This window comes from Phocoena sinus, chromosome 8, assembly GCF_008692025.1.
Source record: "Phocoena sinus isolate mPhoSin1 chromosome 8, mPhoSin1.pri, whole genome shotgun sequence".
Classification (NCBI taxonomy): domain Eukaryota; kingdom Metazoa; phylum Chordata; class Mammalia; order Artiodactyla; family Phocoenidae; genus Phocoena; species Phocoena sinus.
In genome coordinates, this window is record NC_045770.1 from 11853030 (window position 1) to 11878680 (window position 25651).

General features: G+C 48.3%; 1 protein-coding gene across 1 annotated transcript in view; it reads right to left on the bottom strand.

Moving 5' to 3' along the window:
• Nucleotides 1–225: 225 nt before the first annotated feature.
• The window catches only part of GRIK4 (glutamate ionotropic receptor kainate type subunit 4), a 307625-nt gene continuing 282199 nt past the window's right edge, over nucleotides 226–25651 (bottom strand). Inside the window, exons 15-19 of the mRNA XM_032640427.1 lie at nucleotides 23931–24096; nucleotides 22344–22569; nucleotides 17920–18048; nucleotides 4221–4339; nucleotides 226–928 (exon numbers count right to left, since the gene is read on the bottom strand). Of these exons, the coding sequence (XP_032496318.1) occupies nucleotides 569–928; nucleotides 4221–4339; nucleotides 17920–18048; nucleotides 22344–22569; nucleotides 23931–24096 (1000 nt within the window). The 3' untranslated portion in view covers nucleotides 226–568. The remainder of the gene's footprint in view (nucleotides 929–4220; nucleotides 4340–17919; nucleotides 18049–22343; nucleotides 22570–23930; nucleotides 24097–25651) is intronic.

Genomic DNA, 25651 nt, shown 5'->3' on the forward strand with positions numbered 1-25651 from the left:
CCCCTCCAAGAAAACGAAACAAAGGAATAGAATTGAGACAACAAAGAAGAAAAGGAAGGAAGGAGAGAAACAGAGAAAACAAAAGAAAAGAACATTAACAAAAATATACAAATCCAGAAAAGAAAAACTTCCCTGTTGAGTTTAATTTTTTTTTTTTTTTCCTGTAAGAACTAGACCCAGGGTACAATGGCCCCTTCCTAGGGGGAAATTCCTCTGATGATGCCACCAATCCATCAGACGGTCTGGGCAGGGACCCCTCCCACCCCGACTCTTTAGTTTTGTTGAGAGGGAAAGGCCCACTGCGGGAAGAGGGGGCTTGTGGCCAGGTGGAAGAGCGTCCCCTGCCACTCGGGCTCAACGTCTCTGGGTGGCCCCAGCTCCCCGGACCAGGGCGCCGTCTCCGGCTGGGGCGTCAGGCTCTTTGATCGTTTTGTAAAGTTACTGGATCCAAAATCTGGAGAGAAGGGTGGACGCTGTACAAGTCCGAGGGCCCCGCCGGCAGTATGGCGGGCTCAGCGCAGCCCGCCTCCGCACCGGGTCGGGGAGCCGGGCATCCTCGGCGGCGGGGCTACTCGGGCTCGCTGCTGTTGGTGGTCTTCTCCCACTCCAGGCTCTCCTCGCTGCGCGCCGGCGACGGCCGCGCCCGCAGGCCCTGGAAGCGGCGGCACTCGGGGCACACGCGTATGTGCGTGCAGCCGCGGGCCACCAGGGCGGCCTCCTGGGCCAGTCTCTGCGCCAGCTGGTCAGGCTCCCCGGCCCCGCACAGCTTGCCGTTGCTGAGGGTCACGGTGCCCCGGGGCCGGCGCTGCTCCTCGGGGATGGGGGGCTGCGGCGGCGGTAGCCCGGCGCGCCGCCGGCGCGGGTGGACACTGTCCTGACACAGGATGATGCTGCGCAGCTCGCTCACCATCTCCTGGCAGACGGACACCTGGAGGACACGAGGAGGTCACAGCCCGACCTCTCGGGACCAGCCCCCGAGGGTCCCCTGCGGGCTCATTCGGGCGCGCGATTAGGGTGCAGTGTTTCACAATTATATCATCTTACATGTTTGAAGGTCTTTCAATCCACCTCCTCACTTCCACCCGCTATTTAATATTCCAACATCCTCCATACCATCCCGCCAGCTGGTCGTCTCGTCTTTGAACAGCTTCAAAGACACTGATCTCACCATGTTGGGAAGGTGCCCCTACCATTTTTGCAGATTACCCTTAAACGCTGCTTCCTTCTACTGACTTAATTCCTCTCCCTGAACTTTTCATCCATCCATCCCAGTTAAATTTGGACCTTGAAGCCGACTAAGTAAATAATCCCTTTACCGCATGTCAGTCTTTCAAGCCTGTGAAAAAACAACCATGTCTCCATGAACTTTCTGTTCTCAGGCCAAAGAGTCTCATTTCTTTTAATCAGCTGGTTATGGCTGGAAAGGCTGCGTTCTAACAATAACTATAATAACAAAAACAAGGCAATCTACTCCTGCAGCTCTGCCATCTCCTGATAAGAAACTCTTGGGTCCAGCTGTGTTTCAAAATATTTTGAATTTTGACAAGGTAATACAATGCACATAAAATATGTATCACTTCCAGTGGGCTCTGGGGAAGACCCTGTATTCAAACACATTAATGTTTCTGTAGCAAAATGAATATACGTTCACACCAAGTGAGTTAAAGACCATAAACATTAGCCTCATACAAGTCCAAGTCAAGGTTTGTCACCAAAAGCATTGGCATCAAACTTACAAAAAGCTTGGAACTTTTTGAGCTTTTGAGGTTTCAGAATTGTGGATGAAGAATCTTGAACCTGTACCACGACTACTACTGTTATACCCATTTCACAGATGTGGAAATAGAGGCTCCGAGAAGTTAGATACCTTGCCAGAAATTACTCGACTAACAAACAGCTGACCCAGAATTTGAACCTAAACCTACATACTGCAGAGCACATGCATGCTCTGCTTTCTTCTCTGCTCTGTGCTGGAAAGGACACTTTCTCCCATTAGGATGGGAGAGGCAGCTTTCTGTTCTTTCATGTTCCTTCCTCCAGTCTTCCCGTTCTATCAACAGGATAGTTGTTCTACCATAGTCAAATAGTTAACTTAGCCTTTACTGTTCTTTCTAGATGTTGGGAGAGCTTGAACTCCTCACTGAATTTTTCAAGGTACATCCAGACCACTGGCGAGCTCTTGGGAGAATAACCCAGGGCGCACAGATCCTCTACCTGAAGCAGCTACAGAGAAGTAGACTCCCCTAATGGAACACGGCCTGAGTTAGGACTTGAGACCTGGATTCTGGACCCAAGGTTGTTGGTGAATAGCAGAAACTGTAGTCAAGTCACTTAACTTCTCTGTGCTTCTAATAATAATTACAACAAAAACACCTCCACCTGCCTAATCTATTATATGTGACAAGAACATAAAGACATATATTGATATTTATTGACTGTCAACTAAGTATCAAACACTGTGCTTTGCAGTGGAAATACAGACACAAAGGACTCAGTCCTTACTTTCAGGCAGTGCAATGTCTCGTAGCCAGGCTGATACGAAAATAATTGACACACAGTTTGTAAGTGCTCTACGTGCTGGTTACAGGGGTGGTGGAAAGGAGGAGGAATGAGCAACTTTCTGGTCCAGGGAAGAAGGCAGGAGAACTCTGGAAGGTTTCACAGGGACAGGAACACCTGAAGGAGGTCTTAGGAAGAGGTAAGAGCACCGCCGTTTAAGGGGTGGACAGAAGGAGAAAGCCAGTAACGCTGGAGAGGGAAGGAGGAGGGAAACCAAGAGAGCTTGGAGCAGGCAAGGCAAGGGAGGAGAGAGTTCTGGAAGGAGCGGTCCACTTCATCGAGGGCCACACTGAGGTCCAATAAGGCCCAGTGGGTTCTCTTTTGGTTTTGTTCATTGGGAGGGGTCAGACCTCTCAGCCATGACCTTTCGGGGAGGGGGTGGGGAGAAGCCAGCTGCCGTGGAGTGAGGCCCGAGTGGGAGGCGAGCACATGGAGAGAGAGGCAGTCGGATCACCTGGGCTTGCGAGAGGAGAGGGGTAGGGCAAGAGCTACAGCATCATGGCTATTATTTGAAAATGTGGATAAACATGAGCATAGTTTTGGACTTGGGGGAGAGAGCAGGCAAAAAAAAAATAAAGGGGAGAAAAAGGATAATCCTAGAGGAGCTGAGGAAAGGTGGGAACAAGGCAGAGATGGAGGGATGACCAGAACACCTGCGGAAGCCCTGGGGGTGGCTCCAGTTGTGGGTAAATTTTCAGGTGGGTGTTTTAATTTGGGGCTGGTCACTCCCGAGTTCCAGGTGAGGCAGGAGGTAAAATTAGTCATGGAGGAGCAAAGGGATGTGAGGAGTGGGTGATGGCCTGGAAGTCCTACTGGGAAGTGGGAAGGAGGCTGAGCACAGAAAAGGAAAAGACCGGTCAGCAGTGTTGAATGGAGGCCCTACATGAGGCTGGACCGCCTCGGTTTATAGGGGTGCTGTACTCTTCTGTACTGTTATCTGCTGTTAGGAGCTGTCAATTAGGGAAGGAGATGTTAGGATGATCAGGAGTTGGGAGATTGAGATAGAGGCCAATATATTTCAAAAACCGAACAATGCAAGTAGCGTGTAATGATTTGTGCCCTGGAATGGAGATAGAATGGGGTAAAGTCATCTTCCTTCTCTCAGACTCTTCCATCTGTGTGAAGTTTATATTAACCCAGTTTCTAAGCCACAGGTTTGGGAACTAAACTTATTCAAAATGCCTGAGAAGGAAGATGTCATTAGGAGCTCTCGTGAATTGGGATACCTCTAAACAGCTTTACCTGCAAGGCCAAAACATACGTAAGATGGAAGAACCAAAGCCATCGTTTCCATTAGTAACCTGGTACTTTCGCCTGTTTTCCCTTATAACACTACATCTTAAATCATAGTTGTGTAAGTCTTTGTTGTTCATAAAACATTTTTCACAGATTTATTTACTGGGCTGTTTCAAAGAAGAATCTGAAGCCCAGAGAGGTTATGTGCCCTTTCTGTGGCTGCATAATTAGTAAGTGATGAAGCCTGAACCCTGAGCTCCTGTCCTCGGAACTGGGATTCTTTCCGCTGTGCTGCTGTTCCATGGGTGCCCCACCCTCTTGTGGGATTTCACAAGTTCTGTCTGAAATGACCTTTGTCCCTGTGTGAGCCTGTGAACTTGGCCCTGCTTGCCAATACTATAGGTCATACCCCTTAGAAGGTTTACCTCGGTCGCTTCTGAGTGTCGGAGAGTCCATAAAAACTCCAACATAGCCATAAAAATGGCCACGATTAAGCCACAAATAAGAACCACAAAGATTCCACCAATATTCTCCATTCCCAGTCCTGTAAGAAAGTGAGAACGAACAAAAAATAGTGTAAAAGAGCTGGGAGACATAATCATTCTACCAAAAATGCTGAATGACCAGAACTTGAGTCTTGTAGACATTTTACACACATGTTCCTTGAGATATAATTATTCTTTGGAACCAAAAATGCAGCATAGCTGGAGTAGAAGAGGGGAAAGGGCTCTAGATGCAAGTGGAGGAGATTGGTGAGAAGCTTTCTGGGGTGGGAGGGTCAGTCAGTTTTAGAAAAGGGCTAAGGAAAATTTTGATTTAGCATATAGAGACATGATAGCAAAATACCAGTAAATTCTAGCACTTTCATAAAAATTTCATCAATCTTCCTAATATTGTGTTTGCTTCATATAAAGCAACTGTCGTAACCAAACTATGGATAGAAAAAATTACACTGACTTAATTGTGTCAACGTGTTACTAACAGACTTACTTGGAAAGCAAAACGTTTTATCCCAGGTGGTTCCCGCACCTGGCTGCCATCAGAACCACCTGGGAAGCTCATTAAAGGTATGGATTCCTAACCCTCACCCCAGACATACTGAATCCCTATCTCTGGAGATGCGGCCCAGGAATCTATACTTTAAAATGCATTTCACAAGTGATTCTTTTCCAGCCAGGCCTAAAATTTGTTGGCAAATTGGTATTTTGGGAAGCATGTGTATGGCTAAGTTCCTTGAAGGTAGGCAGTTTCTGGTTGTAACCTCATTGCCAAGCATGACACCTGGCATATCATATATACTCAATAGATATTTCTGGAATTATATGGTTGTGTCCAACACTGAGTTAGCTATGTAATTGGATGCTTTTTTTTGTACTAGAGAAACCCAAACGTCAGGGGAGTGTCAGAAACACATGAAACCCTGATTCAAGAGGAGCCGCAATCATAAATCAAAAAGCATCTTTTATCCTGAAAAATGCCAAGAGGGTAGCTTATGTCCTGTGCTGTTGGAATGCCTGCACACTTGAGTGTTTGTTCAACCAGCAGTGGCTTCATGGGACACAGAGCTATGTCGGTGTCAGGGAAAGCCAGCTTCATACAACACTGAGATGAGCCATGGATCAGAAGCAGAAATCTGACACTGCTTCCTACACTTTGGAAAGCTGGGAAAATGGTCCTACCGAGCCATTTTACGATTCCTTGGGTTTTCTTTCACAAAGACTCAAATGGCTGTCTGTTGGTTTTTTGTTTTGTTTTGTTTTGAAAATAACACAGCTCGGCACAGTGCCTGCCTACACCAATAATCTGCTACAATGGCTCCAAGGGCTTACAGCATGAATGTACCTAGTGGATTGTATACTCTGGTCTGCAGGTCCACACAGCCAACTCTTGGGTACCTGTGTGAGTAAACATCCTCTATTGTGAATAATCAGAAAGAGGAGATGACTTAAAAACTCAGTTCTAAGGGAAGGCACACAGCGTTTGGAGTAGATTTCTACCCTCCAAGAGGAAGGTGCTTGGGCTTCATTTGTTCACCTGCCCCCCTAACCTGGGACCATTTGGGAAGAAGGCTTTTAACCATAGGAACATCCGGGGACAGAAGGGACACTTAAGGGGGAATGCACCAAGGACATAGCTGCGGTGTCCAGCCAGATTTAGGGGTGGTGAGAACCGGGTATTGGGACGTGCATCTGAGCATCATGGACAAACTAGTTTCTCCAGCCAGCCCATGTAGAGAAAGGGCTCCCCAGTGAAGGGGAAGTGATGACTGTGATACCAAAGATGCCCACCTGTTCAGGTAAACAGAGCTCCAAGTGACTGGTGAGGTACCACAAGACTTTCCTGTCACCTTGGGATAGCTCTGCCTGATGTAGAAAAAGACAAGGATCCCCTTGAAGGGCTTCAACCTCCCCTTGTGTTTCTGCAGAGGTGTTCTCCCCTCCTCGAGTCCAATTCGGCCATCTGGACTCTAGTGTTTCCCTGTCACCCTCAGTCACCATCCCAGCCCTCCCCAACCTTTTTCCCCTACTGACTCTTTCCCTCAGTGCACACACACACTCACATCTTTCCCTTCTTAAAGAAAAATACAAAATCCTTCTCCCTCCAGCTCTGTCTAGTGAATACCCTTCTCTTTCCTTCCTTCCCTAGGCAAGATTTTTGAAACTGTCTATATCAGAACTATGTTAAGACAGTCCTTAAAAGGCTTACAAAAAAAAAAAAAAAAAAAAAAAAAGGCTTACATTTGGAGACCCATCCCACATGAAAGCAAGTAGGAGAAAATGCACCCACATCTTATGTTAAATGCATTTTAAAAATTTTGCTTCTGATGTGACAGAGTGGCAAGCAACAGTTAATGTATAATTGGCTGTGATTTCTCAGCAGTCGTTGTTCATACAAGAGAATGTTTGCAAAAGGAGAAAAATCAAACCAAAAAAAATTGTTTCTAGGGCTTCCCTGGTGGCGCAGTGGTTGAGAGTCCGCCTGCCGATGCAGGGGACACGGGTTCGTGCCCCGGTCCGGGAGGATCCCACATGCCGCGGAGCATCTGGGCCCGCGAGCCATGGCCGCTGAGCCTGCGCGTCCGGAGCCCGTGCTCCGCAACGGGAGAGGCCACAACAGTGAGAGGCTCGCGTACCGCAAAAAAAAAAAAAAAAAAGTTTCTAAATGTAATAACGTTTTTATGAATATTAAATTTAAAAATTAATGAAGTCGAAACAATGTTACATTTTGGAGATAGTTAATTACATGTCTTAATTTGATTTAGCAGTTTTCTTTTTGCATTTTGAAGCTAATAATTTTTTTCAGATCTCAAACATAATTTTGAACACTTGAAAATCTTTTAGGCGCTAGGTGGTCTGTCTATGGTATCTAAAGGAGAAAATGATTGCGTCTAAATTCACTTTTATTCTCCCGATATTCACTTGTCATCCCATGAAATTTTGTCTTGTACCACTAAAACCAAGCTCACTGAGGTTACCAACGAACATTTTGTTTCTAACCTATCGGAAAATTTCCAGTCCCAATCTTAAGTGACCTCTGGTAACACCTGACATTGTCAACCACACCCCCTTCTTGGCATTTTTTTTTTTTTTTTGTCCATGCTGCGAGGCTTGTGGGATCTCAGTTCCCCCACCAGGGATTGAATCCAGGCCATGGCTGTGAAAGCACCGAATCCTAACCACTGAACCACCAGGGAACTCCCCCTTCTTGGCGTTTTATGAAGCCATTGCTCTCTGCTCTCCACCAATCTTCTCAATTGCCTTTGCCTGCTCTGAGGCATATTCTCCCATTTCCCTGCATTTGGCCTCTTATCCCTCCTCCATGCACTGTCCTGCTGATTTTACCTCCTAAATACTTTTCAATTTCTTACCCTCTCTCTCTCTCTCTCTCTCTCTCTCTCTCTCTCTCTGCTACCACTTCCCTAGCTCAAGGCCACACCATCTCTTGCTTGGACTTTGGCAGCATCTCCAAAGTGATTTCCCTGCTCGTAGCTGTGTCCTCCTCAACTTTACCGTCCACCTAGTTGCCTGAGTGATCCTTCTGATCAGAGATGCTTTCTGATACAACATATGCCACTCTAATATTGCATAAAATAATAATTAGTTTCATGTTATATACCTGGATTTCGCACTAGACTGTGATTCCCTTGAGAGGAAGAGCCATGTCTTGTTCAACTCTATAACCCCTGGCACATCATAAGAGCCCAATAAATGTTTGTTGAAAAAATGAGCTGACAGAAAGAGGATAAGGACATCCCAGGTGTAGAACCATGAATTCTCAAAAGCTTTGGATGCATACTGTGATATGTATTCATTCCTAATTAAATGTTGTTTAAAATAATCATAAAGTGGGCCAGCCCTCGTTCAGTGCTCCCAGCCTGGCGGCCTAGACTGCACTCTGTGGCTGGCCAGAGTGGGACTGAACACGATGTGGACCATCCACAGCATGGACTTGACCACACGCGGTCGCGGGCAGGCGTGGGGGGATGGGCTAGGGTTATAAATGGACAGGTGATCTGTGCTGGGATAATCTTGATCAGATCAGGGAAAGCTTCTTTGAGGAGCTCAGGTTTGAACAGGATGCTGGTAGAAACCATGAGTCACTGAAACACCCCACAGCCTCTCTTTCCCAGCTTCTCGCGTTTCAGGGCCAGCATGTTAATCACGGGTGTTGGCTCCAGCGTGCTGACTCCTCGCTGAGTGGCCCCCTCCTCTTAGGAGCGGGGCTTGTATACCATTGGTGCCTTTAGGAACTTATTGGAAAGTGAAAGCAAGAATAGATTGCTGGCAGAGTTGGAGTTGAGAAACAGATGGAGTGGGGAGCGGGAAGTGGAGTTAGGAGACAGCAGCAGTTCCGTTAACGCTGTCGTTAGTCATTCTCCTAGAAGTCAAATGCCTTCCCCAGCTCAGAGCCCTTACTCAGAGGAGCCTGTCATGTGGACTCCCTCCAGGCTGACCCCAAGGCCCTCCACACCGGCAGGGGAGTCATCTCATCACTCCCCCTTCCCTTCTTCAGACGGGACCTCACAGAAGCCATCCAGACAGATGGCGTTGAAACTGAGATTTTCTCCTGACACTTGAGTCTCTGAGCCTCAGCTAGGCCTCAGCCATAAGACTGTATTAACTGAAATGGAATCAAACTCTCCCCACAAACTCCTGGTTGATTGAAGACCAGCTGTGGTGTGTCACTCACAGATTGCCCACAAATACAAATGATAGTTGACAAATGCAAATGAAGAACATTGTCTCTAGAACTAGAATGGCCACCTGGAAGGGAGAATCTCTGAGTAGATTTGAATCTCCACCCACCCACCCACCTGCTCTGTCTTCCGTTCTGACTGGCAAATAATTGCTTCTTGGATTCAGGTGCACGTATGTCCCAGCCCTTAAAACCCATTCATATCTCCAGATGGCACTGTGGAAGTTTGTAACTGCGATGCAGGAAAGCTCATTCTGAATGGGAGCCTGGGAAGCAAAGAGGCAGGATCACAGGAGCCACAGAGCAGGTGCAGAGGGAGGAGAGACCATTATACCACAATCCCGTCAAGGGACAGTGTATTTAGTCTTTGACTTTGGTCAACGCATCTTTCTCAAGAAAGCTCCCGTGAGCTGAGCACTACGCTAGGTGCTGAAGCTAGGTGCAATCTTCCACATTGAACATATTTGACAAAAACATGGATTCTTTGACCATTTTGACTTTCCAGCACTTCCTAATTCAGAGCTACATTCACCTACATCCATGCAAATACATTAAGTGGGCCCATCTCCATGGACGTATTTGTTGTCAACAGCAACTTCACGTGCCCATACGTGAGCCGACCCGTATCACCTTCCCAGAAAATATAAAGCGAATCGTCATGTTCGCACTGCTGAGGACTGTGAAATACTAAGTTTGCCATTTCTTCTTGCATTGACCATGACATCTGTTGACTAGCCCTAGCAGATTCTGGAGACGGTGATGGCAGAAGGGTAGAGAAAGGAACGCAGACTAGAAGAGGGATGGTAGAGGCATCTGATAAATATTGCAATTTAGCAAAACACAAGTCATGGGAGAGGTACTTTACAATTTATCAAAATATAGCTCAAGCACCTCATTAAAAAAAAAAACATTATCTCATTCAATTATCATTAAAAATACTATAAAGAAAGTCCACGGTTGGCATTTTACAATTAAAGAAATGGAAATTCAGAGAACTTCAAGAATTTGCCCAAAGTCTTCAGAGCTCAGATGTGAAATCTAGATAAATCTGACTCTGCCCAGCTAATATTTATAAAAATAAAGCTGACCTTTATGACTATTTACTATGAGCCAGGTTACCAGGCTAAACATTTTAATTCAATCCTAACAGTTGCCCTGTGAAATTGGCACTACCCTTACCTCCATGTTCCTGACCAGGAAACCAAGGTACTGGAGTCAGGGAACTTGCCCAGGGCTCCACGGCTGGCGAGGGGAAGTGCCAGGTCCAGATGGAAGCCAGAGCCTGAGCCCGTATCCCTACCCCCATATCACTTCTCCCCAGAACTCAGGGCCCCCATGGTCCCTCATGCTGCAAGGGGCGTGCTAACAGACCTCCACCTGGCTCCCTGTGACTGAGTTCATTCCTAGGACCACGCCACCCTCACCCACAGTGACTGGGGAAGTGAGACCTATGTACGGGCTATTAGTTCCACTTATAAAATCCCCTTCTCTCCTTGGGAACATTACAGCAAATGTCTGAATCGATGATCCATTGACTTAATCTTGGCTCACTTTCCAGACACAGTGGGGCTGTGGTCTTTGTAACTGCTGACCTCCTTTGACGCAGACACACTGGGCCATGGTTCACCTCTGTTCCCGATCGCGCTTTCTGGCACCCCCTCCCCCGGAGTTTCCCCGTCTCTTAGCAGAGTCAAATCTGATTTGATTAGGAAGAGGCTTCCTCGGCAAGCATCACTTCGAGACACTATCTAAACTCCCATATTCAGGTTTCCAGTCTTGGCCCTCTCCAGAGAAACCAGAGAACCAGGATAATAGAGCTGAGCCCCCAGGGAAGAAAGAGAAAGGAAAACCTTCCCGCGATTCCCCCAACCCCCCTCATCACTCGCCCCCGCTCTTGCTAAGATGTCTTACACTTTCATTCCCGCCGTGCCAGACAGCAAACTTCCTGCTCTCTAAGGATTTTGTGAGTCAATGCCACCGGCCTCTTTTCCATCCTTGAAAGGGGACCCTGATTTTCACAGCCTGGTGGTGTATTTATGTTCCTTTGAAGCCTGATTGTGAGCTTGTGTTTTTCAAGATAAAAGTATTTAATTTCCTTGGAATTCACCGACTACCTTTTTGTCTGGCAATTGTTCTGCAAAGCCTTCGGTAATCCAATCCCCTTGAATTGGGATGCTGGCCTCTGTGAGTGGCTAGCGATATTTCTTTTTATAGGAGTTGAGTGAGAAAATAAATAAAATAAGTGTTTTTGAAAAGACAAGGCAGAAGAAAATGAAACAGCTTGGAATGAAGCCTGCTTCTTTTTGTAATTCTCCAGTCTTCCACATGGTCTGCCATTGCGTTTTTCAGCTGTGTATGCAGGTAGCTGGTCACTGAGCTATAGGCAGGGAAAGAAACGGGGAGATGAAGCCAAGGGGTAATGTTGAGGTTCTCACCAGAGCCAAGTAAGACCCGACCAAAAGACTCAGGTGGTGGCGTCATCCCAATGTGAGGATTCTTCTCTGGAATTTGGCAGTGATACCGGAGCTGGTTAGAAGTGGAGTAGCAGCAGATCCTTTTCTTTGAAATTTCTCACATTTTAATAGGATAATGAAGTAGAAAAGGATTATGTGAGGCACTGCACGTTGTCTGGTACATTGCAATTGATGTCACTCTCAGTTTCAGAGATCTCTTGAGAACAGGACCGCCCTCACATTTCCCTTCACCTCCATCCTTCTCTGTCTTCTCCATCTCCTCCTCCTTTCTTTAGGCACACGTGGAAGCCAACTGATCCCAACCACGAAAAGAAAGATCCCCTGGAAGCTGCGTTGGAAAGCAAATGAAAAGGACTGCCCTTTGTTCAATTTGAGACACAAGAAAAAACATGGTCCTGCGGCTCCATTCCTGGCCACCATGAAAGACTTAAAGGAAGAGATCTTTCAGGCCAGACTGGTCCCTGTTCTTCTGCCACAGGACGGGGGGTGTCTCTCGAGCAGTGAGTTTTATTCCGGAAGTTTGGTGGCTAATTTGTCACAGGGAGACCAAGCAGTGGCTCTGTTCCTTCCAGGCTAGTGCTTCTGGCCTGGCTTGGGGGAGGTCACGTGGACTTTCATTCAGCCAGGAAGCCTTTTAGTCTCTCTGAGTAATGTCTGTTTGGGTTTCAGCCATGGCAGAAATGGGGCCACTGCATTAAACTGGCACTAGCTGCTGCGGCTGGGCTGGGAGCCGAAGCCCTGGTTCTTACGGTGATTTGCACAGCATCTCCCAGACAGACCCCTCTTGGACATCACCACTTATTAATACAGCTCCCCCTCTCGTTCCCAAGGACGACCGCATGAAGGCAAGTTAACATCGGCTGGTTGGTAGAACCCTCGCATTTTCCGAAGCATGTGGGACCTGGGCAGGATGTCTTCCACTGTTTATCTTCCCTCTTCATCTGCTCAGTTCCCTTCTCCGTGCCAGGGAACATTCAGTCCCCCAGTGCAGAGTGGAACGAAGCCTCCTGATCAGTCCTTTCCATCTTCGCTGGGAGCCTGCTTTCCCTGTGTCTCCTCTCCATCCATCCTGAGCTCTGCTGTCAGACCAGGCTTCCTAAAATTCTGTAGAATGGGGAAGAATATCCCAAGCCAACCACTCTGCAAAAACAACAGCTTAATTTTTCTATAAAGGTACCTAACATCTACCTCAAACCCCCATTTCCACCTGATTGCCAAAAATGTAGCGATTTCTTTATGTTTAAATTTCAGGGGCTTCCCTGGTGGCGCAGTGGTTGAGAGTCCGCCTGCTGATGCAGGGGACGTGGGTTCGTGCCCCAGTCTGGGAAGATCCCACGTGCCGCGGAGCCGCTGGGCCTGTGAGCCATGGCCGCTGAGCCTGCGCGTCCGGAGCCTGTGCTCCGCAGCGGGAGAGGCCACAACAGTGAGAGGCCCGCGTACCGCAAAAAAAAAAAAAAAATCTTTAAATTTCAGATTTACATTCAGTTAAATATGGTGTTTTCTCTGTTCCCCCTTCACTCCTGGATGTATTTCAGGTCTGGGGCTGGGAAGGAGATTATGTGTCATGGGGGTGGGGTTAGATGTCCCATCCTAATGCCAGATTCCTCTTAGAATTCCAATATCCTTGTCTGGGGCCCCAGAAAATGTAGATCTATCCCTGGGACCTCTCTGCCCTGGGTCCCCATGTGCTATCTCTCACGCACCCACTCCACCATGGCGTGACACGTATTTATGGGGCATGCCAAACTCCAGAAGTAAGCAAAAATCTCTTTACCTCTTGGTATCCCCAACGAATCTAGGAGCTCTCTCTGGCACTCTCCCCCTCCCAGCAGGGCACAAGGCTCCTTCTCAGGGACCTGCCACATTCTAACATATCCTTTCTTGGTCTGCATCTTTTTATCTGGTTCACAGACTGGGTGGCCTGGCTCTTTGAACTTCTAGTGTTAGCTTTATGCAAAGCTTCCTTCAGGTACTGGCCTCCTGTATTCCAAAATAGTGATACTTTGTTAGCAAATCAAAAACCGTGAATTCTAAGAACATTGTCTCTGCTGAGTTGGAACAACTTCTTTTGGAACTTAAAGCCAATAACTGGACTCCGTTCTTCCCGAGGCAATGACTGTGCCCTGGGACCATGAATGCCACCGACAGCTCAGAATTCCATCCACAGCACCTGCTTTCCTGAGGCCACATCTCACTCCAGAACCTTTGAGGTCTTCCACCAATGTCTCCAACTCGGTCCACTGTGCCGTCAGTGTGCCAAGGCATATGCAAAGCTCTGGGGTGTTTATAGGGCATCTTCCTGGTACACTGATTTTACTTAGAGTCTAGGAGTGAAAAGCATTTTTCTACTACATAAACATGCCCCTATTACATTGTCAGATGCAAAATTCACATGTGTTTTTAGGACAAAACAGAAGAGGAAATTCCAAACATGCTGGGCTGCTTTAGACTCTGTCCCCAGATCCCCAAACATGCATACTCAGGGTCCTCTGCTATTAATTCTTTCCCTGGGAAAGTTTGGGACGTACTGGTTTGCTGTCCACACGCCTTGACCTTGTTTTCAATGCCCTCTTAACTCCAACCTCATCCTACTTATCCAAACCAATCTCTGAGTGTGACAACTCTGTTCCACAACCTTCCTAAAGCTGTGACTCGTAATGAAAGCATCAGGGCCCAATGTCTCTGTAAACCTTCCCCGACTATTGTGCAGAATTAATCACTTTATTCTCTGGGCTTCCTAACACTTTCCGTCCAGCTCTATGAAAGCATTCCTACATTGCGACCATTATAGTGATGCTCTGTGCCTCTCTTTAAACCTCTTGAGGGCGGGGCCATGTCTCATTGTTTTTCATATTCTCAGAGCCCAGCACAATGCCTGATACACAGTGGTCTACATGGGGTGTCAGGGCTCCTGTTTGGGGGGAAAAAGACTTAAAAAGTAGGACCAGTCTGGACGTTCTTGAGATGATTGCCCATTCATTCATTACTTGTTCATCCTTTCATCAAATACGGATGAAATGTCAGATGATATGCTGGTCAGTGGGATAGAAAAATAAATAAGACACAGACCCTGCACTTGAGATTTTCATAGTCCATGGGGGACAACTATCAACAGACAAACCAATGCCCTGAGTGTTCATCTTAGAAAAGCTACGGAGCCTTGAGGAACATCGAGTGGATGGGCGTACTCGTGGCGTTGGATACTATTCAGACCTCAATTTCTTCTTTAGGCCTAGATTTTAGAATAAAATCGGTTCTCATTTCCTTTGCGCCAGTGCTTTGCTGAGTGTTTAACATGGTTTATCTGGTTCAGTCTTCACAATAGCCCGGGGAGGTGGCATTATTATTTCTAGTTCTATTCTCCAGAGGAGGAAACAGAGGCTTAAAGATGCTTCACAGTGTATATAACAAGGCCATTTATGGAGCGGAGTCCATTTGACCCAGTGCCTGTGACCTTGAACCCTGTCTACACTGCCTCAGGGGAGAGAACCAACCTAGCGGCTGTCAGCAGAACAAATAGGTGGGCAGGAGGGAAATATGTGAGCCCCATTCTTAGAGTGGGGCGCGGGGGGAGCCCATTGGACTTCGGGTGAAATCTCTGATGGGAGAGAGAGACAATCTAAATTGAGGTGCCAGAGTGAAAACTGTAAGGTCCCAGCTCCTGTGTCGTCATCCTCATCCTTGTCAATCTGCTGCCCTCCAACTGTTTCTCTATAGATTAGCAGTGAAAATAAACACAGAGAAATAAGGGCACAAAGGGGAAGGGCCTGTGGCTGGGCTTAGGAGTCAAGGATGAAAGGGGAAACTGGAGAGCTGGGATCAACTCAGTAGTGAGTCTCGAGGGGAAACAGGCTCAAAGAGATCAAATAGGGTCAGGTTTATAAAAGAAAGGAAAGCCAGGAGATCCACAACTAGTGGTAAGGAAAAGAGGCGGGAGGCCCGGAGCAGACAGAGCTGGCAGCAGGGGGCCGGTGGGGAGCCTGTGGGTTCCCTGCACCCCTCTGAGCCCTTGCTCTTGCCCACCCCCTGTTTTGCTCCGGCCTCCCGCATCTACAGCATCCCTGCATCCCCGCATACGTTCAGTCAGCTGTTCAGAGGCAGGAACAGCTCAAAGGAGTAGAGAGCTGTGAGCGTGAAGGTTACTCGGGAAAGCATCATAGCACAGTTTCATTTGCCACCTTAGCGTGGCCCAGGAGGACAGTAATTGGTGGCTTTTGACAGCTACCAGTCAGTGGCTTTAATCACACATCCCACAGAGCCCCTACTACGTGCCAGGCTCTGTAGGGAGGCCAGGGACACAGAAGTGGGTGAGACGGGTCCACATCTAAGGTGCCATCACCCGGGCAGAGGAAACCAAGAGTTGTAACATAGTGTGTTGAGGGCTCCATCCAAAATCACGGAAGGCACCCGACCCACTGTGGGGAGGGGCAGCTGGAGGGCGACCAGGGGCTTCTAGGGCAACAGAAACCTGGACATTTCTCTTGTTTCACTCTGGGTCCCAGGTCCACCTCTCTGTTTCTATTGAGTTTGTTCAGGTTTTTCCGTAAGAGGTTATGGAACAACCCAAACGAACTTTTCGGCCAACCCTAAATTTTAAATTACTCCAGATCAAAAGCCACTACTGTTTCCCTCCATCTCCTTGGTAAGATGGCGCTCCTTCCCGCCACTCTGAAGTTCATTGTTCCCACAGAAAAACATGGACATATATTATCTTACCAATAATCTCACTTTACTTTGACTTTTCTGGGCCCAGTCAGATTTAGACTGCTTTCAATCCATGAGTCTTTTTCTGGGGAGGGGGCGGTGGAGGCACATCCTGCCATCCACACCTTCCCGGGTTCGAACCGTCTAGGCAGCCCAGATCGCCCCACGGGAATGTTTCTTCTCACACCCACACCACCTGCGGTCCCCACTCACAGCCCTGCCCGCTGCACCGATCTCTGCCTCTGCATCCTCCCTCAAGGTGCTTCTTGCCTGCAATGTCCCGCTCCCCGCTTCCTTTCCTATACTGGTCCTGGGCGTCTTCAACATCTAGTGCATTCTTTCAAATCCATGAAAGTTTTCTGATACTTTTCTCTGTACCTCCCCCATTTCTTTTTTTCTCTGAACAAACAGAGTCAGTCTCCTCCACCTTTGACCTTTGGGGAGTGGAGAGCCAAGAATGGTGTGGCCTCCCACCGTTCCTGCAAAGGAAGGGGCAGCATTTCCTCCAAACGACAAAGGGCTTGTCCCTGTAGGTCCACATTCCTGAGCCCTCTCCTCAAAGGATCAAGAGGCACAGGGAGACCCTTAGAAACACAAAGTCATTCCCTTACTGTCTCATCCCGGATAATCACTCACGCTGAGCAGAGAGGGAAGCACAGAGCATCATTCATTTTACTCCCCAGCTGCCTCCCCAGGGGCGAGTGTGCATAGGTAAATTTGCTGCATATTTTAGCAAGGCTGCAGTAGATTACTGGGGTGACCATATGATTCATTGCCCAAGCCAGGACACTTTGAAAATGAAAGGGCATTCTAAAAATAACTAACAGGCATTCATGGATCTACAACAGATGTAACCCGAGACTATCCTGGATATGTTCCCCCTATAGAAAATGCTGGGTGTTCAGGGACCCTCGACACTCTTCAACTACACGTCAGTCAGGGACTGCTTTCTATCCAGTCGTATTTATGATTCATTCAATAAAATATCCATGTGCCAGGCCCTGTGGACAGCCCTGTAAGGAAGACAAACCCTGCCCTCATGGAACTTACATTCTAGTCGAAAAGGCAGAAAGTAAACAAATGAATAGAAACTATACTATCAGGTAGTGATAAGCTCTGAAAAGCAGAGCCCGAGGGAAGGGGAGAGATGTGTGGCGTGGGGAGGGAAGGCCTCTCTGAGGGACCTTCTGAGGGAACAGTGTGCAGACCCCGAGGTGGGAGGCGGCTGGGAGGCTTGGGGAACAGGAAGAAAAGGGGGAAACAGATCAGGAAGGGTCGGGAGGCCATAGAAAGCTCGGATTTGATTCTGAGTGAGATGGGAAGCCGTTGGAAGGTTTGCGCAGGCCAAGGCTGCAACCTTACGTGCGTCTTACAAAGAATCACCCTGGCTTCTGGTGGAAAGAACAGTGCAGAGGCGCCAACACGGGAAAAGGAGCCCAGGCTGTTGTAATCGTATGACCGTGGGGTGCTGGTGGCCTGGGCCATGGCGGAAGAGGTGGTGCTGGCGCAGAAGTGGCTGGACTCAGGAAGCATGGCGGGGGTGGCATCTCTAGGACTCGGGAGCGGGCGGGAGTGGATGCCGTACAGTAAGCCCAAGACCCTGGGACAGGGGTGAGCCCAGCCAGTCCCAGCCCGGCCTTCAGCTCCTTCCGAGGCTTGCTCTCAACCTGGTGTGACTTGGAATTTGGACGCCTCACGAGCAGCAGCTCTGGTCCTCCAGGCAGGCGGGGGAGGCCCTGGCCACCCTTACCTTTGGCTCTGTGGTCTTCCTCCTTGGGGCACTTGCCCCCTTCCCACCACTTGCGCTTCAGAATTTCCAGACGGTTGTTCTCCTGCAACTGGAGAATGGCCAGGTCAAACTCGTCCCGGAAGACGGAGCCTGTGGGTCACAGGAGAGCCCGGAACACAGGACGTGAGCGCCCCCGTCTGCATCTCTCTGCTCCCTCCCAGGCAAACCTCCCTGCCACCCTGCCCACGTAACATAGGAGGGGAGGGACAGGGGTCCCCCCGCAGGAGCACGGCTCTCTACTGGCTCAGACTGAGGACTCTCCGCGCCATGCAGGGCACCAGGCGTTTCTACTTTCCTTCTCTCCACGCTGACTGGCACGCCCAGCCCACGGCCAAGACCCCAGCATGGGTCAAGTGACAGCCTTCCGGGCAGCTGTGCTGCCCACCTCCCCACCCAGGCGCCAACACTTTCTACCTGGGTGAACCCACCTCCCCACCAGCACGCGGGAAGCTGGTTGCCAAGCTCCCGGTCCGCCTGCCCCTGGGAGGCCGAGGAGGGAAATCTTCTGTGACACAAACCTCGCAATCAGTTGCCTATTTTCTACTTTATTGAAATTAGTTTCTCTGCCATTTGTAACTCTCACTACATTACACCCGACAACTGTTTACCCGGAGCGGCCACCAATAAGAAAAGGGCCACCCAGAGCGAGGTGGAAGCTTCCTCTCCTCCATCTGTGTGGAGAATCGGTCTGGGGCACCCCCTTTCCCGCACAGCTGCCTGCTGGGTGCCCCAGAACCCCTGACCCCGTCCACTACTCCGTTTACATCGCTCCTCTCTCCCTCCTCAGACAGAAGGCTCTGTTGAGTGCAATTCTTTTTAAATTTTTCGTATGGGGTATGGTCAAGGAGCTTTGGTTCTGGAATGTAGGTTTAATCACAAAAACAGGCTTAAATGAAACCGTGGAAAGCTCGATGCCCCAGCACAGGCTAAGGCCTGAAATTATTAAGAAAAATCATTAAGAAAAAGCTGCCAGGAGGCTGGAAGTGAACTAAGCTGCCCAGTTTTCTTGTCCAAGCTCTGTAAAGGCCTGATGTGGACAGACGCCCCAGGGAAAGGGGCTTTGTTGCAGGATACAGGCAAAAGCTGGAACAAATAGATTCCTGCTCTCAAACTTTCACGCACACAGGAATCCCCCGGGGATCTTGTCGACCTGCAGACTCTAATTCAGTGGGTCTGCGGGTGGGGGCTGAGATTTTGCTTTTCTCACAAGTTCCAAGGCAGTGCCCTGCCGCTGGGCCATGGGCTGCACTTTGACAGGTAAGGAACTAGATCAGCTCCCAGATCTCTTAGCACTCTAACAGCCCATGACTCCATAGATAGAACCTTCCCTGCTCCAGATGCAACTACCCTTGGGCATTCAAACCCCAGGCCTGCAGCGCTGAATGTGATCTGGGTGAATGCCAGCAGCACCTCATATATTATATAGCAGGTGCTTACCACACATTTGAAGTGAATGGCTACTGGACCTAACAGATGGTGTTAGGTGGTGAGACTAATGACTATTCCAGGTTTAGAGACAAGTATCCAGCCAACAAGGCATTTCAAGCAGTTTTCGAGGCATTTTCAACCCAATCTCAATAGCACACCAAGGGCCCCATGAAAGGATTATTCTGCTTACTCCGTGTTTGCCCACTTAGCTCCTAAGCTACCCGACTAATTTTCCATCTCATTCCTTGTCCTGTTTCTCGTCATCTTCCTGGGTCTAACCACACTGCTTATTCCATAGTTACACCCTTACTTTCCACTTAAGAAGGACACACATGCTCGTCTTTCCTGGACCTAAATTCTGTCCCATCGATCGACTATGCAATGCTCTTCCCAGGCTGATCTAAGAACCTGGGCTAACCCATAGCTCACCTTCCCCATCTATCCTGTCCTGTCGAGCTGGTGGACCCGTTTGGCAACACGGTCTGAGAGGTGAAATGCTGGATTTGGAGATAGGCCCCCTAGGCTCAAGCACAGCTTTTCTCTCCACTTATTCTGTGACCTTGGACAAGTAACTTATCAGCTCTGAACCTCAGTTCTCTCCTCTAGAATGGGAAGAACCACATCTCCCCTGCAGGTGGGAGAAGACTAAGATAACACATATGGAAACAGCATCACCTCAGACACAGAACCAATGCATTTGCCTCCCCTTTTCCTTGGTTACTGATGAGAATTAGAGTCAGTCTGCTTTACGCCAACTCTACAGGTCTGTGCCATGAAAACTTTTGAAGCACTTGACAGTTCAGTTAACTTGATTAAATTGCTAGAGTATTTCCAGGTGCACCTTAGGTTCATTTTGTGCTTCCCTCCACCATCTTGAAACACAACGTCAACCAGTAAATTTCTCAAACGGGGCCCATAATCTATATTATTAATGAAATCAATGAAATATGATGCTAAGTGGAGAGGGTATGCAGGTGCCCTGAGTGAGGCTTCCGGTTTACAGAACTACTAGGGTCAGAAATGACAGAGTTCAAGAGTGAACCATATTATTGCCTATATTCAGTGGCTTGGTTTCTGATCAGTCTTGAAGAAGTCATCTGCTTTTATCAAATAACAGAGGGAACATTGGAAAATGTGGGGAGGGCACTAATGTTGCCCCTAACAGGCTAAGTGTGAGGAAACACTGTGGTGAGGCCAGATTATTCATTTAACCTTTGTAACGACCCTCTGAGGTACATATTAGAAACCTGAATTTAAAAATGCGATAATTGAGACTCTGAGAGGTTAACTAACCTATCCAAGGCCCCACAGCCAGGAAGCAGGGTGCATTCCCAGATCTACCTGACTCCATCCCATGCCCTTCACATGACACAGGTATAAGTGAGGCCTATAATTTATAGAGCTCTGAGTTAGGTACCAATCAAGAGAAGGGGTGTGACACTACTATATATACAATAGATAACCAACAAGGACCTACTGTATAGCACAGGGGACTATACTCAATATTTTGTAATAACCTGTAAGGGAAAAGAATCTGAAAAAGAATAGATATACACCTGAAACACTTTCCTGAAACTAACTTACACCTGAAACTAACACAACATCGTAAATTAACTACACTTCCAAAAACAAAAAGGGAGAGAAGTGGTGTGTAACATACCAACAAAGATGCACATCCTGTGTATCAGTTTCCCCACATGAGATGATTTCCTCCATTCCTGCTTCTTCCCCCGCTGCTTGGTTTCAGGACAACCTTGCATGAGGACAGACTTGGACAAGGACAGCCCTATACAATGTGGCTCTCCATGGTGTGTGTGGGAAGGGTACATGTCTGAAACACTGGGGGACATTTTCAGACCTCCTCCACAGTCACAGAGTCACAAACATGCTCCCCCCCACCTTCTGATAGAGGAACCATCAGCAGGGGAAGGCCTAAAGCAGGGATATTCTTTACAAGGCACAGCTGGGATACCTTTCTGGAAGCCAAGCATCTCTACCTTCCTATAACAAACCGACGGCGCAGTCAGCAAGGTGAATGCCAGAGCTTTCCTGCCCACTCTCAGCTCCCTGCTCTGACCCAGAGCAGATGGACCAGTGAGATCCACAGATGATGTGAAAGCCACCTCCTCCGATCACATCAGTCCCCTTTCGTAGTAAACCTGTCACCAGGGACACTAATAGCAAAATTAATTCACTTGAGTCCTACCATCTCTTCCATCTCCTTTCCACTGCTAGTAGAGATGGCGGACATCAGAGAAATGGCCAAAGGGCAGGACTCGATGCTTTCACTGCCCAGGGCCTGGGTTCAATCCCTGGTTGGGGAACTCAGATCTCACAAGCTAGCTGTGTGGTGTGGTAAAAAAAAAAAAAAAGAATACACCAAGGGCATCCATGTGCCCTTTAATAATTAATCTATTAATAACTAATCAATTAGCCCTTCTATAATTAAGGGCCTGGGTTCAATCCCTGGTTGGGGAACTCAGATCTCACAAGCTAGCTGTGTGGTGTGGCAAAAAAAAAAAAAAATACACCAAGGGCATCCATGTGCCCTTTAATAATTAATCTATTAATAACTAATCAATTAGCTCTTCCATAATTAAGGGCCTGGGTTCAATCCCTGGTTGGGGAACTCAGATCTCACAAGCTAGCTGTGTGGTGTGGCAAAAAAAAAAAAAAAAAAAAATACACCAAGGGCACCCATGTGTCCTTTAATAATTCATCTATCAATAACTAATCAGTTAGCCCTTCCATAATTAAGGACTGGGTACTAATCTCTGAGGACTTGGAAGGATGTGGATTGGCTTTTTTTTAAAACCTTAAGAATGCCCATCTCAAGTCCCTGTGAACCTGGTTCTAGAAACAGGGGCTGTCGACTTCAAGGCTGCATTCGACCGCTTGCACTACCCGGAGCCTGCCTGGGCGGAGCTACCCGAAGAGGCTGTTCCTCTCCTGCATACCGACTGGCATGCCAATCCCATAGCCCTTGGTGTCCAGCAGGCCCCCAATCTGAGTGAGGTTGCAGTTGCGCTGCCGATAGTACTCGTTCATGGTGGATTCCAGAAGGAAGGCGTAGTTGGAATTCAACACCCTGGCGATCCCCTCCTCCGTGCTCTTCACGAACACACTCGGCTGCTTGGAGTACATGTAATTCCACATGCGCTGGTAGGTCTGATAGCGGGAATTCTGGGAAAAGAACGCAGGGAAGCAGGTTGAGGAAAGAGAAAGGAGATGGTGGCCTGGAGAGGGAGGGCATCCAAGCGGCCTCTAAAATTCTGGCCCTTCTGCTACCCAGTCCCCTCCTTATACTCAAGAACCCGTTCCCTTTCACCTCACAACGTCACTGCTGAAAGGCAGGTGGAGAGGGTTGTGCCTCTGATACCTTTTACAAAGACAAAGAAGGAACAGGGTCTGAAGGTGTGTAAACTCCGCCTACTGCTTCGATCATTGGTTCTGCTTCATCCACCCATCTTCCGTTGCCAACCTCCATGTCCTGACCAAAGTGAGAATGGAAATTCTGGCTGTGTCCTCTACTGTCCTTCAGTGCAGAGGCAGCAAACTCAGGTTCATTCTGGACTTTTAAGAGACGTCATCTGAAGGAGCAGTGCCGGCTCTTCTCTATCAACCCTAAACTAATCTGTCAATCACATATCCAATGTTGGCTTCTAGTTTACAAATGATAACAAGACTGAGAGAATTCTGGGGGTCTAGCCAAACCCTGTGTCTGCATGATGTCTTCACTGGTCCCTGTGCCAGTACCCCTGAGACTTGCATGGGAAACAGAAAACGGAAGGCCTTGGACTTGTTTAGTGTGATAATGAACTTCTTGGGTCACAGGTTGGATAGACACTCACTGACTCCAGGGGAATCTGCTTCCCTAGAGAGCCTGAAGCAAATGCAAACTACTCCTATGCCTGGCCCGGCTCTGCCTGCCTTGGTAGCCTGCCAGCTGACACACCATTGTGGCAGGGCCGGCTCCTGAGCCTTGCAAGGGAACCTCGGAGAAGCCAAAAGGGTCCTGATCTGAGATCTATCTAGTCTGGGATCAATGAAACCAGCTCGGCTTAATCTAAATTTCCTTACACGTTAGTCATTTGTGTATTACTCCAATCTTGCTTTGTCTAGGCACTACTTATAAAATGTAGCCTACTTAAAAAATTTAAATGCATATGTTAGCCTCATCTTGTGCAGAAATATAAATAAAAGTACAGGTTAGAGTCACTGCATATTTTTTTCTAATACTCATTACAATAAATATGAAACCACTGCAATTAAAAAATAGCTCTACCACTAAAATCATCTCAAGTAGCACTAACCATTCATGTATAACACTTTGGGACAAGGCTGATATTAACCCAAGTGCTTTGGGGACCTGGTTCCATGGGTATTTGGGGGAGCAGGGGAAAAATGAGCCCCATGAGAACCTCCAAACTAGGTGTTCAAAAGGGATGATGGGATGAGGCAAGATGTTTTTATCTCCAGTGGACAAACATCTCAACTTTATTCTGCCCGATTCCTGATGTTGGTGAGCAACCATATGGATTTACTTGGAAGAAGGTCATGCTGGAGCCTCCGTGAATCGTGCCATACTCAATGGCGGTCTGGTCAGCCAGGTCATCCACCGACTCAATGGGCACATCCATGCGCTGCACGGTCAGGAAGGCTGCCAGGTTGGCCGTGTAGGATGAGATGATGATCAGCGTGAATGCCCACCTATGTAGGAAAAGACCAAGACGTCATCATTGCCGGGGCAGCCCAGGAGTCTTAAGCCCCCTCCCCAGTCCTGCTGCGACACGGGAGAGACCAGGTGGCCCTCTTCTGAGGGGCTTAGTGGGGGAAGAGAGAGGAGGCAGGGCATTTGATGGCAACAGAAACGAACAGCTTGGGAGGGTGGCCTAGAAGAAGACAGTGGTTTTCTTTCTCTTATTTCCTAAAGGAGGTGATTACTGGGTTTCTACTCAAAAGAAGGGTGTCCATGAACATGAGACAGCTTGAGAGATGGTGAGTAATTAGCTAGTGAATGAGCTAAGGGTGCCAGCCCTGGAGGCTCTGTTCAGAGCTAGACCTGGGATGCCTCCCGCAGCCCCGTCATGACGCAGCCGACATTCAGAGCAGCATCGCCATGTACTGAGCACCTACTGTGAGCCACACCCACTATCTCCTGTACTCCCTACAACTCAGGGAGGTGAAAATCTTATCCTGATTTTACAGAAGAGAAAACCGAGGCTCAGAGAAGCAAAGTCATGTGGCCAAGTGCCTGAGAAATTTGTATTCTAGAACCAGTTCTACAAATTGTAACAGCAGAAACTCTTCAAGATGAACTGGTGAAAAGCACCTTCAGACTGCTGAGAAGTTGGAATTAGAAAATGCTTTTAGGGCTTCCCTGGTGGCGCAGTGGTTGGGAGTCCGCCTGCCGATGTGGGGGACACGGGTTCGTGCCCTGGTCCGGGAAGATCCCACATGCCGCGGAGCGGCTGGGCCCGTGAGCCATGGCCACTGGGCCTGCGCATCCGGAGCCTGTGCTCCGCGGCGGGAGGGGCCACAACAGTGAGAGGCCCACGTACCGGAAAAAAAAAAAAAAAAATGCTTTTACAATGGTCATGCTATTTCAGAATGGAAGGTTGTTTTATTGGGCAGATCGGACTTATTTAAAATTAGAGTAGTTTTGCAACTCAGGCAGCATACATGCTAAAGTCATTAAAACCAGTTTGCTCACTTAAGTAGGTTAAACAAGACTTCTACCATCTGGTCAGCAGTATGGATCTGCTTCCTAATTCATTTGTTTATAGGGGTTCAAAGATATATGTAAGCACAACTGAGGTTGGATAATCGCCAAATTCTGAATCAGTGGAGTCTGAATTAATGAGGCTTCACTCATTATGAAGACATTGCCAACCAAGGCATAGTGTTTGCCAGGGGCTGCAGCAGCCGGCAGCTTCCAGGTGGATTTCCAAGAACCTGTTCTCCTTGCTCCTGCCTGGGTTCTTACACTCTCTTGGAAGTTGTTTCTCATGAGTTTCCCCCAGAGGAGGCTGGGGTGGTGGTGGTGAGTGGTCCCCAGGTGGAGGCGTGCATTCGGAAGCTGCTCTACCACACTGTCACGGGTTAATGAGCTCTGGGTGTGGACAGGACCTCAGAGCTGGCTGGGGAGCTTCCCCCAGCCCCATGGCTACACTCCGGCCTCCGTTCATCCCTGGGCAGCCACGTGGCTGCTTTTGCCACTGGTCACAAAGGACGGGTCAGAGAGAGTAAGGAGCTCATTGCAAGC